The following is a 13,210-nucleotide window of genomic DNA, read 5'->3' on the forward strand; positions in this document are numbered from 1 at the left end:
ATTTTCTTCTTCATGGCCGGAGTATAACAGAAGTTCCCCTGAAGCTAGTCGTTGTTGTCCAACTTGCGTCCAATGTGTTTCACTGATCCCAAGCACCTCCAGGTTGTATCTCCTCATTTCTGCAGCAATTTGGAAGCCTCTCCGGGTGTCCCACATTGAACGAACATTCCATGCACCTAAATAAATGGTTTCTCTGGTTGTCAGAAGGGGCATCGGCCTCTTAACTTCCAAAGGAATTCGGCTTTCATCATGAGGCGTCATAGTTCTTCTAAATGGAGACCTTCTGACTCTCGGGGTAGAGTTTAAAAGGTTTGAATAATTTTTTCTGGTTAGCGTATTTTTAGCGAGTTACTTTTCTACGGGATAGGGATGTGGTGGTCGGTATTCGATATAATCCTTAAACTTCGTATACAGTTCGTCTTGATAACCGTTCTATATAATGTACCAACGGTATATTAATCAGAAGGCAAATACGAAGTGTTGATTACGTTTATTGCGAGACCACACACATATATCCAAATTTAGAGATGCGTTAAACAAGCATAGAAGAGTTGTGCCGAAAGGCAAGCAAGCGAGCGAGAGCCAGGGCAAGAGCGAGACGAGAGTGTGTAAGTGAGTGAGTATGAATAACATGGACATATATATACCATGTGAAATGAATGAGTAATCGAATCAAATAAGCGGTTAGTAGTAAGACTAGCAGAATGAATAAATGCGTAGGCCGTAAGCAATATTCAAGCATACGTATTTCATACAAGCACAAAATAATAAGGGTACAATAAATTGTTATAGTGCGGACGACTTTGTCCGCCAAATAAGTTAGCAAAAGGGCTTAACTGAGTTGAATGAGAATAAACTCAATTGCACGTGAGTCGCTATAGGGACGCTAACCCCATGCCCAACCCTCCTCCTTCATCCGGGCTTGGGACCGGCAGTAGCCCCGGAGGGACTTCAGGCAGAGAAAAGAGTGAATGTACGTGTGCCATTTGTAAAAGATTTTGAACCATGTTATCTATCGTTTCCGATCATCAGTTACAATAATCACATGGACCGAAATCAGATAATCTGCTTGTCTTCTTCAATTAGGCACAATGTAAGCTACCAAATTACTCGGAATTCATTCAACTACAACACAAAAAACTCGGTACAATAGGGCAGTACAATTGTGCTATACAAAAAGAGATGACAATATTATGAATAAAGAAGTGGGAAGATCATACAATCAATGAGTAAATAAATAGGAAAATTACAAATTAAAAGATAAAATTCAGGTTAAAAACAGTGTTGGTCGATTTCGTTCAGTTTAGAAGTATAACTAACTTGGTGAAAAGGAATCGAGCTGAAAAAAACAGCTGTAAAATCACTAAGTTGTATCTGAAGACATCTCAAACCTTTGCTGTTTGACAACCACTATGATCCCAAACAAGAAGTCATGGTGGCCTGACAGATGTTAGGAAAATATAGAACTATTTTATTTTACAACTCTATGTTGCAAAGTGAAAGCCAAGAAAGCTTCAAAGGTGACTTATTCTACAGTTGAATGGATCCGCAACACTGTAACTGGCTCTCACAAAGTTACTTACACACAAACTTTTTTAATATTTCTAAAGGCGCATCATTAAAGAAAAAGCAACCATCAACTGCTAACGAGTAACAGAGTTACTATCTAAAGAAAGGACTCGGTTGACCATATCATTTTAAACCGTTACACTGAATAGACTCAACAACTAAGAACAAAATTTTAGGAAGAGAGATGAACAGTTGTTATGTATTTTTTCGATAAACAAAAACCTACCACTTTAGAAAAGATAATCAATTTTGAAATTGCATCTAAGAACCATCTATTAATAGGATCTAACTGTGATATTGAATCATGAGGAAGTTTGGAAACCAAAATCAAGGTATCTCGAGAATCTGCTCTTGTTCCTAGTATTAAGAAGAAAAATAGACAATTATAACATGCTTGTTTTTGTCATAATAAGTAGTGTGAATCAACTAAAGTCATCCAATTACATTCGAAAGTCTAAAGTAGTAAAGAACAAAGTGCACTACCCAACTACTAGATTTTATTAAACAAACATACTGTCAACTTTATACAATATACAGTTGTTGTGATTACTACTCGAACACAACTGGTAGAGTGAGAGCTTATGGCGAACTGTCATCGGAATTGATTACCTCAAGTGGTGTTCGTCAGGGCTGTCCACTCTCCCCATTCTTGTTCAACTTTGTGGTCGACGTACTTTTAGAGATAACACTCTCCTCATCTAAATTTCCAGGGGTTGAACTTGTACCGGGAGGTTCACTTGTTGACATAGAATATGCAGATGACATAGTTTTATTTGGTGAAGGCGCTGACAAAATGCAGTCTTATGACCACTCTAAGCAACAATGCAAGCATGTTCGGGATGCGATTCTCTCCCTCGAAATGCAAAATGTTGCTTCAGGATTGGGTTACATCGACACCCGAACTAGTGATAGGGAGTGAAGTAGTTGAGTGTGTCGACCGCTTCACTTATCTTGGAAGTCTCATCAGCCCTTGTGGTCTGGTGTGTGACGAAATCTCAGCACGGATACAGAAGGCTCGACTAGCTTTTGCCAACTTGCGTCATTTATGGCGTAGGCGAGATATCCGTCTATCAACCAAAGGACGTGTTTACTGCGCAGCAGTTCGTTCCGTCCTACATTATGGCAGTGAAACATGGCCGGTAAGAGTAGAGGATATCCGTAGGCTACTAGTATTTGATCATAGGTGTCTTCGAAACATTGCTCGTATATCATGGGACCATCGAGTAAGTAACACAGTTGTTAGGAAACGGGTACTAGGTAAGGATGGCAAATCAATTGATGAAGTAGTGAAACTTCATCAGTTGAGATGGCTGGGACACGTGTTACGTATGCCCAACGACCGACTGCCTCGACGTGCTATGTTCAGTGGTATAGGAGTAGGTTGGAAGAAAGCTAGGGGCGGCCAAACCAAAACGTGGCACAAGTCCATGAAGTCACTGACAAGTGAACTGAGTCATGTTGGTAGGTGTAGACTACCTGGTTGGGGACCGCGAGATGATAGCAACCGATGGTTAGAGACCCTGAATGACATGGCTAAAACTCGTTTGCAATGGCGCAGGTGCATCCACTCTCTGTGTTCTCCCAAATTCTAATCTTCTGAATCCTTCATGTCCCTTTTTTCCTCTTTCCAAATTTATTTCACTGTATTATACTCTTTAAATAACATCTCCAAACCCTAATCTTCCCGATTACTGCTTATACTCTTGCTACCTCTACCACTACGGGATTTGAATCGACAACTGCATCTCTGTGCTAATGTGGTGTGGCAACTCGAACTGATGTACGTACGTACGAAGTTCTACGTTGTTACTGACTGACTGACTGACTACTGATTGGCAAAAATATCTTATATCCTGTGTATCAATAATCAATAGCAATCATAATTGCGAAATACATTATGCTAGAATTCCAAGAACATTATATAAACCAGATAAGATTTAAATAAAAGTATAAAATAGTAAGCTACTTTCGAATCATTACGGAAAACATCGAATAAAACATAGGAAAAGAGTAAACTTACTCAACACAGTTAATAGGTTGTTATAAAACGTTAACTTTTTATCAGGGTAGTGTTCCGATATGAAATCTAACATTGGAGTAATCCAACTAGTCTAAATAATACAGAAAAAAACAGTATAATGTAACAGTAATAAAATATAAGTAAGCAAAGATAATAAACAAATAATTGTTTATGCTAAGAATAAGAAAACTGTGCTGCTGTAGTCCGAAAGATGTTTGATATCTATAACAGTTAAATCCACACCTAATATCCCTAGTTCATCTCACTCGAGCTCAGTCCAATCGATGAACAATACTCCAGCTCCGTACTGGCACTGCGGTATATGGCATTTCGTACGAACCTGTCCATTTAAACATCATCGTTGCAAGAGATGTAAATCTATTGGTTACAGAGATGAATCCTGGTAAACGAGGATATCAAATCAGTCCAGAAGTATTAGACAGTCTGTCACCAAACCCTGCACAAATTCGTTGAACCTATTAGAATCCTATGAGAGCACAACACTAGATGAGAAGAAATTCATTACCCTTAATATTAATAGGCATTCATTTAGGTTGCAAATAGATACAACATCAGAATCGCTGTTCACTGAGGTGTGTTACGTAGCGCCAGCTGATCTAAATTTACATGTTTTAGGTTGGTTCGACAAGCTGCAGCTAGCTGATGTCCCGTTAAGTACCGTAGGACATCCGATAAGACAAGCCCCTGAAGTATGGCACAGTCTTCAATCATCTTCCAGTCTGCGTTGGGTCGGTGCTCTGCTATGAAACCAACCCTTCGGTTGAAGCCAGAGGCTAAAACATTTTTTTCAGTCCAAAGAGACCACTGTCATATGCAGCATTACCATGAAAAACTCAATCGCCTTCATCTACAAGGAATTATCACACCTGTTTCTCATTCTGTTTTGGCAGCATTTATTGAGGTTATCAAGAAGGCTAATGGCACAACACGGATATGCGCAGATGTCTCTACAGGTCTCAACGCAGTTCTAGAATGGCATCATTACCCGCTGCTAGTTCGCGCAGATTCGTTCACTATGATAAACGGTGGGAAGTTCTTCGCAAAACTGGGTCTTGCTGATGCGTGGAAGCAGCTGAAGAATTAAGGGAACAACTGGCCGTTAAAACTCACTGTGGTTTGTTTCAGTATAATCGTTCACCATTTGGAGCTCAGACCACCCCATCTATTTTCCAACAACTTAGGGATACCACCCTATCGGGTATTCTGAGGGTCACAACCTATCTTAATTGTTGCCACTTAGTTAGAACAGCTACAGGAACGTAGGACGGTTGTTCTAAAACGCGTCAGTGATAATGATTTCCGGTTACGCTCAGAAAAGTGTCGTTTTTTAAATCGGTAAAGTATTTGGGATTCTTCTTTGATGCTGACTAGATCCCGAAAATATACGAACTATACAATCGATGCCTACTCCCACCGTCTCTTCCCTACGATCCTTTGCGGGATTAATTAGCTATTACTCAGCCTTTGTTCCGTCGATGCATGTCATTCGAGAACCGAATTATCTGCTGAATAAGTAAAGAACTTGAAATCGCACAAAATAAGGTGAGGTAGCTTTTCGTAAACTTAAAACTACTATTATTTGGGAATTATTACTACCGCACTACGATCCATCCATGTCAATCATCGTGGCTGCGGATGCTTCAATTTTTGGACCTGATGCTGTCATCTTACATCGATTTCCAGGTACCACAGAAAAAGCTATCACGCATGTATCCCGCATGTTAACTTCAGGGGAAAAGAAGTAAAACCAGATGAAGAAAGAGGCAGTTGTACTTAATTTAACTGTTCTTATACGACTGAAGACTTACTTTTCTAATACATCACAACCCTCTGCTGGCACTCCAGCCCATTCCGCAAATCGTCTCCAGAGTTGGGCCTTGGTACTATTGGGTTGACTTCAACATTTAATACCGATGCACCGAATACTTTGGTTAGGCAGATGCTTTGCCGCGGTTTATCAGTGAACACGCTGTGGCAGAGGAAGACACGGTTATCGCCTCGCTTTCGACAGAAGACAACGCAGAATACTACCTGAGGACTGCCGTTCGTTCTTTGCAAGTTTCAGCATCAGAGATACAAGTTGCTTCCAGAAATGACCTAATCATTAAGAAAACGATGAACTACGTCACTAACGGTTGGCCATCTACCGGTTTTGATAGTCATATGAAGCAACTTTACCATCATCGGGACTCGTAATGCGACATGAACGAATGCGTGATGTTTGCAGAGTGGTGGTGCCCAAATCTCTACGATCAAGGGTGCTGAAGCAGTTTCATACTAACCATCCTGGTATAGAATGAAATTAGTCTATAGCTATAAGTTTTGCATATTGGTCACTGATGGACCAATACATCACAGAATCGGTAGGTAAATGCACTTATTGATATGATGTATCTAAGAGCATTATGAGAAATATGTTCTCTGAATAAAGACCAAAAATATATGATTTTGTAAAGTACTAAAAGGAGCAATTATGAAAATATAAGACAAATACTCATAATTATTATTCTAGAAAATTAAATTCCACAAAGCAACTTTGATATCAGTTAGCGAAGTATGAGTACTCATTAAACACAAAGCAAATTAACGCAATATCATCAGTCTGTCAAATTTACTGGTATATTTTGCCGACACATGAGAAGTTTGTAAAAAAAAAACGAGTAAGCATTTACTGACCTTTGCTACAGACAATTGAACAAGCTCATTTATGTATTCATTTTCAGGCGATTTGCTAATAATATACTGTGAGACAAAAGAAATAATTATTATTAATAAAAGGTTATTGATATAGACATAATTTAATTTTTTAAAAAGTATTCTATCTGAAGTTTGTTCTGATGACGTCGTTCAGAAGAACGATTAAAGCTCCACGACCAAACCATCCAACTCAGAGAACAAAACTCCATAAAAGTATTAGATACCAATCAGATGAAAACTCTACAGGATGTCAGTTACTCTACGAATAGCTCAGTGGTAGGGTATTAGTTCTACTGTACAGAGCTGAAACTTATGAAATCACTACAACCATCGTCAAACATGGACAGATATTTATAAACAACTGTTTAAACAAGATACTCCACATCCGTTAACCAAGTAACATTAGCAATATCCTACTCTAGCAGAGGATAAACCAGTTTCCATCTGGAGGGGAAATCGGGAAAAGTCAATGAAGGTGTATAGGCCGTACATTGCAAAAGTCATCAAACCACATCACATCCCAAGCCTTATTTTGGAATCCCCAAGACAATAGAAGAGGCAAACTGAAGAATACATTCCACTGGTAACTTGAGGCAGACATTAAAAGAATGAATAGCACTCGGTAACAACTGGGAATGAGAGTTCACGGCAGAGGTGATTGATGAATCCTGGCTGGAGACCTATGCTCTACGAGAGACAACAGGTTTCAGTAAATAATTAAGCGTTTTAGACTGTGAAGATGAGTCATGTGGGGTTCAATCCTAAAGAAAGCGACAGTTACCTCAAGATTACAGCTATTCTATATTACTGAGAGACAACCAGAGAATAATCTTTATCTAGAGATATCTTTTCACTGAACACTCCCATTGTGACATTAAAAAAAACATGAGTGAAGAAATATCCGTTTTCAATTAGTTCTTCATTAAATCTCCACACTAGTATGTTTTACAACTGAGTAGGAAGTCAATAATAATTAGGTGTTGATACGTTAATTTAGAAATATAATAATCAGTTAGTTACACATTTGGAAAAGTAAAACTAAGGTGGATTTTTATAATGAATTAATTATCACAAATTTATGTTTTGTGTTACCCGTGAGACTAATCATAAGTCATTAGTAAAGCGGGTGTAATGAAAGTGAGGTAAGAAGGTCATTAAACTGGTTACGTAAAGTAGGAATTAGAAATAAAAATATTAACAAAACCGAAGCCTGGAAAATTTTAAAAGAAAATCTTTGAAAAACTTAATAGTATTTAATTAAAACCTCAGGGTTAATTCAGAGGCTGTATATAGAGGTTAGGTTTATTTGATACATATTTCTATGGCTTCTGCTGTATATATAAGAGTCTGATTTTTGAACCATAGAGTATGTTCGGTAAGATTTTATAGGTAATTACAAACGCTGGATTTTTTGTCGACGTCATTTATTTTTTTATTATTTATTCGAAGACATAGATATTGGTACAAGGGGGCACTAAATACATATGCGCCACAAAATAACAATGAAGTTGTGAAGAGATAGAGAACGTAAAGTGCGTATAAGAAAAGAACAACAACGAACAGAAATTAATGTATGGGAGTCAAGTAACATTGGTGAAACAGTTCAGTTAACAAAAATACAATCAAGAAGAATTCTTTCAGTTAAAGAAGTTACGTTCATTTCTATGAAGTAAGAGGAAGTTACAGCAGGATCGCCACTGGTTTCTATTTTGAGCCACGTCCGATAACGTTTCTAGCCGTCGTGTGATGACTAATATCAACTACCTTTTGATAAACCATAACAAGTGAATGTTCATAAATACGACGATTCATTTGCCTAGTTTTGCGACCAATATAACTAGCTATGCAAGAGCAGCTGAAAAGGTAAACACACATAGAGGTTGAGGAACTAGACATTTTATCCTTATTTCGTGAACTTGCCGTACTGAATGTACATCATAAGGCTTCTTTTCAACGTGGATTTCATCAAACACTCAGTTTGAGATTTCTATAATCTTTAGCCTGTAAGCTTCCGTTTGAATGATAGACGGTTGTTATATGCTTACCCGTTTACAAATAATTGATCACAAACCTCTTTTACAGATTTTGTGCCGTGAATGTTAAAGATAGGCGCTTATGATCTCAGATGTAAGGTACCCTGTTATCCTGAAATTAAGGTTTTTGAATCAAAGATAGAAAGGTACCATCGGATATCTTTCCTCGTGTTTTGATTAAAACTTGTTAACAGAAGAGTTCTTTGTGGGTCAATAAGAGATAACATATCAGGTCGCTAAGTCGAGGCATCATTACTGTGGATTCAAATATGAGTGTACAAGGTTATATCACAAGATATATGTACAAAGGAAATTTTGAATTATTTAAAATTACATAAGTACAAAAAATGATATATGATGAAAATAGAAATTACCTGTAAAGTGGGAGCGTCAAAACCATTTCTGTATAATTGACGTGCAACTGCCAATGTATTTGTTTTTCCAAATCCTGAGATAATTTCAGCTACTACATCAAACAATAGTAAAGGTTTTTAAACTATCAGAAGTAGAAAAGTATTGGGAAAACTTTTCAACTTCTAGATTTCATCATTGTCAGCGTTACTAGAGATGCATTCTACAAATATGAAATGACGTAACTTTATAGTTTAGGTGGATACTTTTCGTCGTGTTGTATCCCGTGAGGATGGAAGTTAGATGTTGTAAGGAATTGAACTGATATCCATCTGAGTTATATCCTACAAAATTAATGACTTCATTTTGTATTGTTTGTTTGAAACTTCCCATTGGTGTTTAGGATTGCAATTGATCAATCTCTTATTGGCATATGTGTATCCTGTGCAGATTGCCACAGTATTCCCTTAAGTCAAAAGCATTATAAGCAAAGATGGATAGTGGCTAGCAGCGAAATCCAGGACGCGACTTCCGGAGTGAACATCATCTCAGGGATACAGGTGCATCTAGCTGACAGGTCCAAAATAAGATGAAACGCGTGTCCTGGATTCCACTGCTATCCACCATTTATCTTTCCTTATAAAGTTTCTAACCGTTTCTTAATGTATCTGACTGCGATTAATAGTGTGTGAAAGAGTAATCACAAATTCTAACAACTTAGTGATAAATTCGAATCGACTGTGAAACAGTCAATGTAAACGATTATCCTTTGAAACTTTCATGTCCTCAACCAAAGCAATGAAATTTGAATGGCCAAACTACAGTTCCGAATATCGTAAAATTACTGGTAAATAGTAATCCAGGGTCTTGCAATAAAAGTGACATTTCTTAGAGTCGTGACTGGAAGGTGAAAAAGCATGACTTATTTCATTCCATGGTCCCTACAACTTTCAATAACAATAATGAATATTTGAAATATAAAAGGAGAAATCTAAATTTAAAAAATAGTTTCAACCATCTACCAGATATTGAGCTTTAAAAGAAACATTGAAAGAGTTTTACGATTGGTGAGACTTACGAGAACATTGATTTTTGACAGAAAGGTGATTAAGAGAATCAGAAACAATAATATCGTACATTGCATCGTTTCTCTCCGAAAGAACCGATAAAGCCCATTCTCGAGACCTATAAAAGAAAACATCTGCAAATGTGTAAGCAAAACAACGCCTGTAGTTCTTCTAAAGTAACTGCAGGTCCCAAGTCCGAACAAAAGAGTAGGGCTGGGCATCAGGTCAGCAACCCCATCCCGCAGAAAAAAACTTACTAAAAAAATACTAACCAGAATGAACAATTTCAACCATTTAAAGTCTGCATTGGGAGTTGAAGGATCTTCATTCAGAAGAATTATGACGCATCATGGTGAACGACGAGATTCTTTAGAAGTCACGAGGCCGACGTCCCTTCTAACAACCAGAGCAACAATTTTCATGAGTACACAGAATGTCCGGATAATGTGGGAGATAGAAAGGACTGATCAAAAAGCTACGGAAATAAGGAGAAACAAGTTGACGGTGCTTAGGATCAGTGGAACCCATTGAACCCAACCTGAACAGAAGAGGATAGATTCGGGAGAGATGCTACTGTTATCTGGTCACAACCAGGAAAATGCTCCACAAACAAAGGAGTAAATAAAAATGGATTTTATCCAATGTTACGCACTAACCAATAATAGCAAAGACAACGATGAAGATCAATTTCAAGAGAGGCTGCAATCTATAATTGCGAAGTTGAGGTGGAACAAATGTCACTGACAGAGAAACTGGAAAGAACGATACGTAATCAAGCTAATAAATAAAGGAGATCTGAGCAAATTTAAAAACTCCAGAGGTATCATACTACCATCCGTATCAGGAAACGTTTTTCAACAGTGTTAATGAACCAAATGAAAGATTCAGTGGACTCCCAACTTCGAAAGCAGCAGTCTGGACTAAATCGTCACATTAAGTATCATTGCTGAGCAGTCACTTAAACGAAACCCGTCACTATACATCCACTTCCTTGAGACCGAGAAAACTTTTGGCTCTGTGGATAGGAGAACCTTATGGAAGCTTCTTCGACACAATAGAGTGAGTAGGAAAATCGTATTTTTGATGATTTTGACCTAATGTATGCCACTTCTTCAGAGTAAATAAGCAATCGGGTTGTTGATCTACCCAACGCTCAATTTATTTGAAACTAATTCGATTCGACGATTTTCAAGTATCTGTACTAAGTTCAATTATTTATTGCTTTAGTTAATCGAATTAATCATTTATAAGAACATAAAAATTTACCATGTAAAATTATTAGGTGAATAATTTCAAAATTATTTATAAATTTGGTTCGATATTTCATAAATGAACCGTTATCAGGGGCCAAGTGTCGTCTTGAAATGAATATTTATTGAAGAACTTTCATCAAAATTTTATCGAACAGTATATATATATATATATATATATATATATATATATATATATATATATATATCATAAACTGGGATGGTCGGGTCACGTGTTCTTACGTATGCCTGAACACTGATTACCACGATACGCAATGCTGACTAGTGTTGTGGATGGTTGGAAGAAATTTAGGGGCGGCCAAACCAAAATGTGGCATCAGTGCTTGAAGTTACTAACTTCTGGTCTGAGCCATGTTGGTAGATGCAGACTACATGACTATCGTAACCAATGGTTGGAGACTCTTGGTGACATGGCTCAGAATCGATCACAATGGCGTAGGTGTATACGCTCTCAGTCTTCCTTTAAACTATGCGGTTAAAACTGTTTTATATCTTCCTTTCTACGAACTAAGCCTTCGTTTCTGTACTATATCCTTATATGCGATCTTTCTTTTATATATTATCACCATCGAATTAACTACTTCTATGAATCCGGTGTTCACCTTATTGTGTTAATGAGGTGTGGCAACTTGGACCGATACATATATGTGCGTGGTCCTATGTTCGAGCTTACTGGCTGATATATATATATATATATATATATATATATATATATATATATATATATTCACAGATTTCGCTAGACATGCTAAATACTGCTAAATGCTAGAAATACATTTTAGTAAGCAGAATGTTTTAGGTACATATGTGACTGGGACGTATTCATTTAGTATTCAGATCTCTTTCATAAAGAAACATAAGTGTGTTTGTCCTACACTGATATTTTCAATTTCGAAACCACAGACAACATGATTTACCTACTCTTCACACGAACCATAACATGAACATACCAAAGAGATTAAATTTTGATAGTATATATTAGTTTGTACAAAAGAAATATACTACCTACTTGGGATTAATAAGACCAGCAATCAATAATGCTGTAGAAGTACTGTTATTTGGTGCATACTTGAACCAATCTTTGAAACAATCCAAGTAATTAGGCTCATTACTTGTTTGTTCAAGCCATTTCAAAGCTAAATTCATCCAGTTAATAGGTTCACTAAACGTTGAACCGTCTTGTAACAATCGTTGACAAATAATTAACCAAGTCGGTATATCAAAAGTCAGCGAATCAATTGGTGTTTTGAATAAATGACACGGAATATGTTTTACTAACCAATTCACGGTCCTATCAACTGTTTCTTCAGTACTTGTAGTCGATGAGATTTTAATAATTGAATCGAATTGTTTAAATGCATTTTTATTATCATCACTGTTCAAATTAACAGGATAGTGACTTGTCAATTCATGATTTCTAAAACATAAATGACGATGTTCTAATAGATTACCTCGAACAAGATAAGGTGTGATAATTATTGATTTAATTGTTTCAGGTAATAACAAAAAACCATGTTCAATCGCTTTTTGTTGTAATGAATATACAATATCAGCAGAATTAGACTTGCCTAAGATAAGAAGAGCAAAAATGGATATAACATAATTGCCATATAATAACGTAAATAACATAGATTTTAAAATGACTACAGTTACAGAAAAAATAGTATATTTTGTAAAAACATAATTCGACAAGACTCGTTAGATCACTTGAATTTGGTTCCAAGCCAAATGCAAGAACATGATGTTTAATACTAGGTTCCTTTATTTGGACCAATGTTAGACACTGAAACAATTAAAGTTTATGTGGCGTATATGTATTTGGCACTCCTTTGTACCAATATTAATGCGTTCAAATAAAAAATAATAGAATATGAAGAACTTAGATACTTAGGATCTGAGAGGAAACAAAGAGTGAACACAGCTGTGCTATTGCGAATTGTGAGATTTCAACCAGTCTCCATAAATAACGGCGGCCTGCTTAAGCATCTGAGCTACCTGTTCCTGCCATCCAAATATTTCAACAAGTTATCTATTTTTGTTTGTTTTAATATATCATTATGTTTATTAATCACATAACCTATTCTGCTGCGTTTCTGAAAAGTGTACAACCTTTCGTTGTCAAAGTTACAAAAAACTCAATAAGAGACAATGTGGTTGCTGGCAATATACAACGGAAAGAAT

At 36.8% G+C, this 13,210-nt stretch overlaps 1 protein-coding gene across 2 annotated transcripts in view; it reads right to left on the minus strand.

Annotated features, from left to right (window-relative positions):
* The window catches only part of MS3_00002485 (uncharacterized protein), a 66,156-nt gene that overhangs the window by 17,722 nt on the left and 35,224 nt on the right, over window positions 1–13,210 (minus strand). For both annotated transcript variants that reach the window (XM_051210086.1, XM_051210085.1), the window contains 6 exons: window positions 12,039–12,597; window positions 9,770–9,876; window positions 8,715–8,806; window positions 6,287–6,352; window positions 3,590–3,680; window positions 1,796–1,926 (listed from right to left, as the gene is read on the minus strand). In XM_051210086.1, the coding sequence (XP_051075579.1) occupies window positions 1,796–1,926; window positions 3,590–3,680; window positions 6,287–6,352; window positions 8,715–8,806; window positions 9,770–9,876; window positions 12,039–12,597 (1,046 nt within the window). The remainder of the gene's footprint in view (window positions 1–1,795; window positions 1,927–3,589; window positions 3,681–6,286; window positions 6,353–8,714; window positions 8,807–9,769; window positions 9,877–12,038; window positions 12,598–13,210) is intronic.

The sequence above is a fragment of the Schistosoma haematobium genome, chromosome 1 (assembly GCF_000699445.3).
Source record: "Schistosoma haematobium chromosome 1, whole genome shotgun sequence".
Lineage (NCBI taxonomy): Eukaryota > Metazoa > Platyhelminthes > Trematoda > Strigeidida > Schistosomatidae > Schistosoma > Schistosoma haematobium.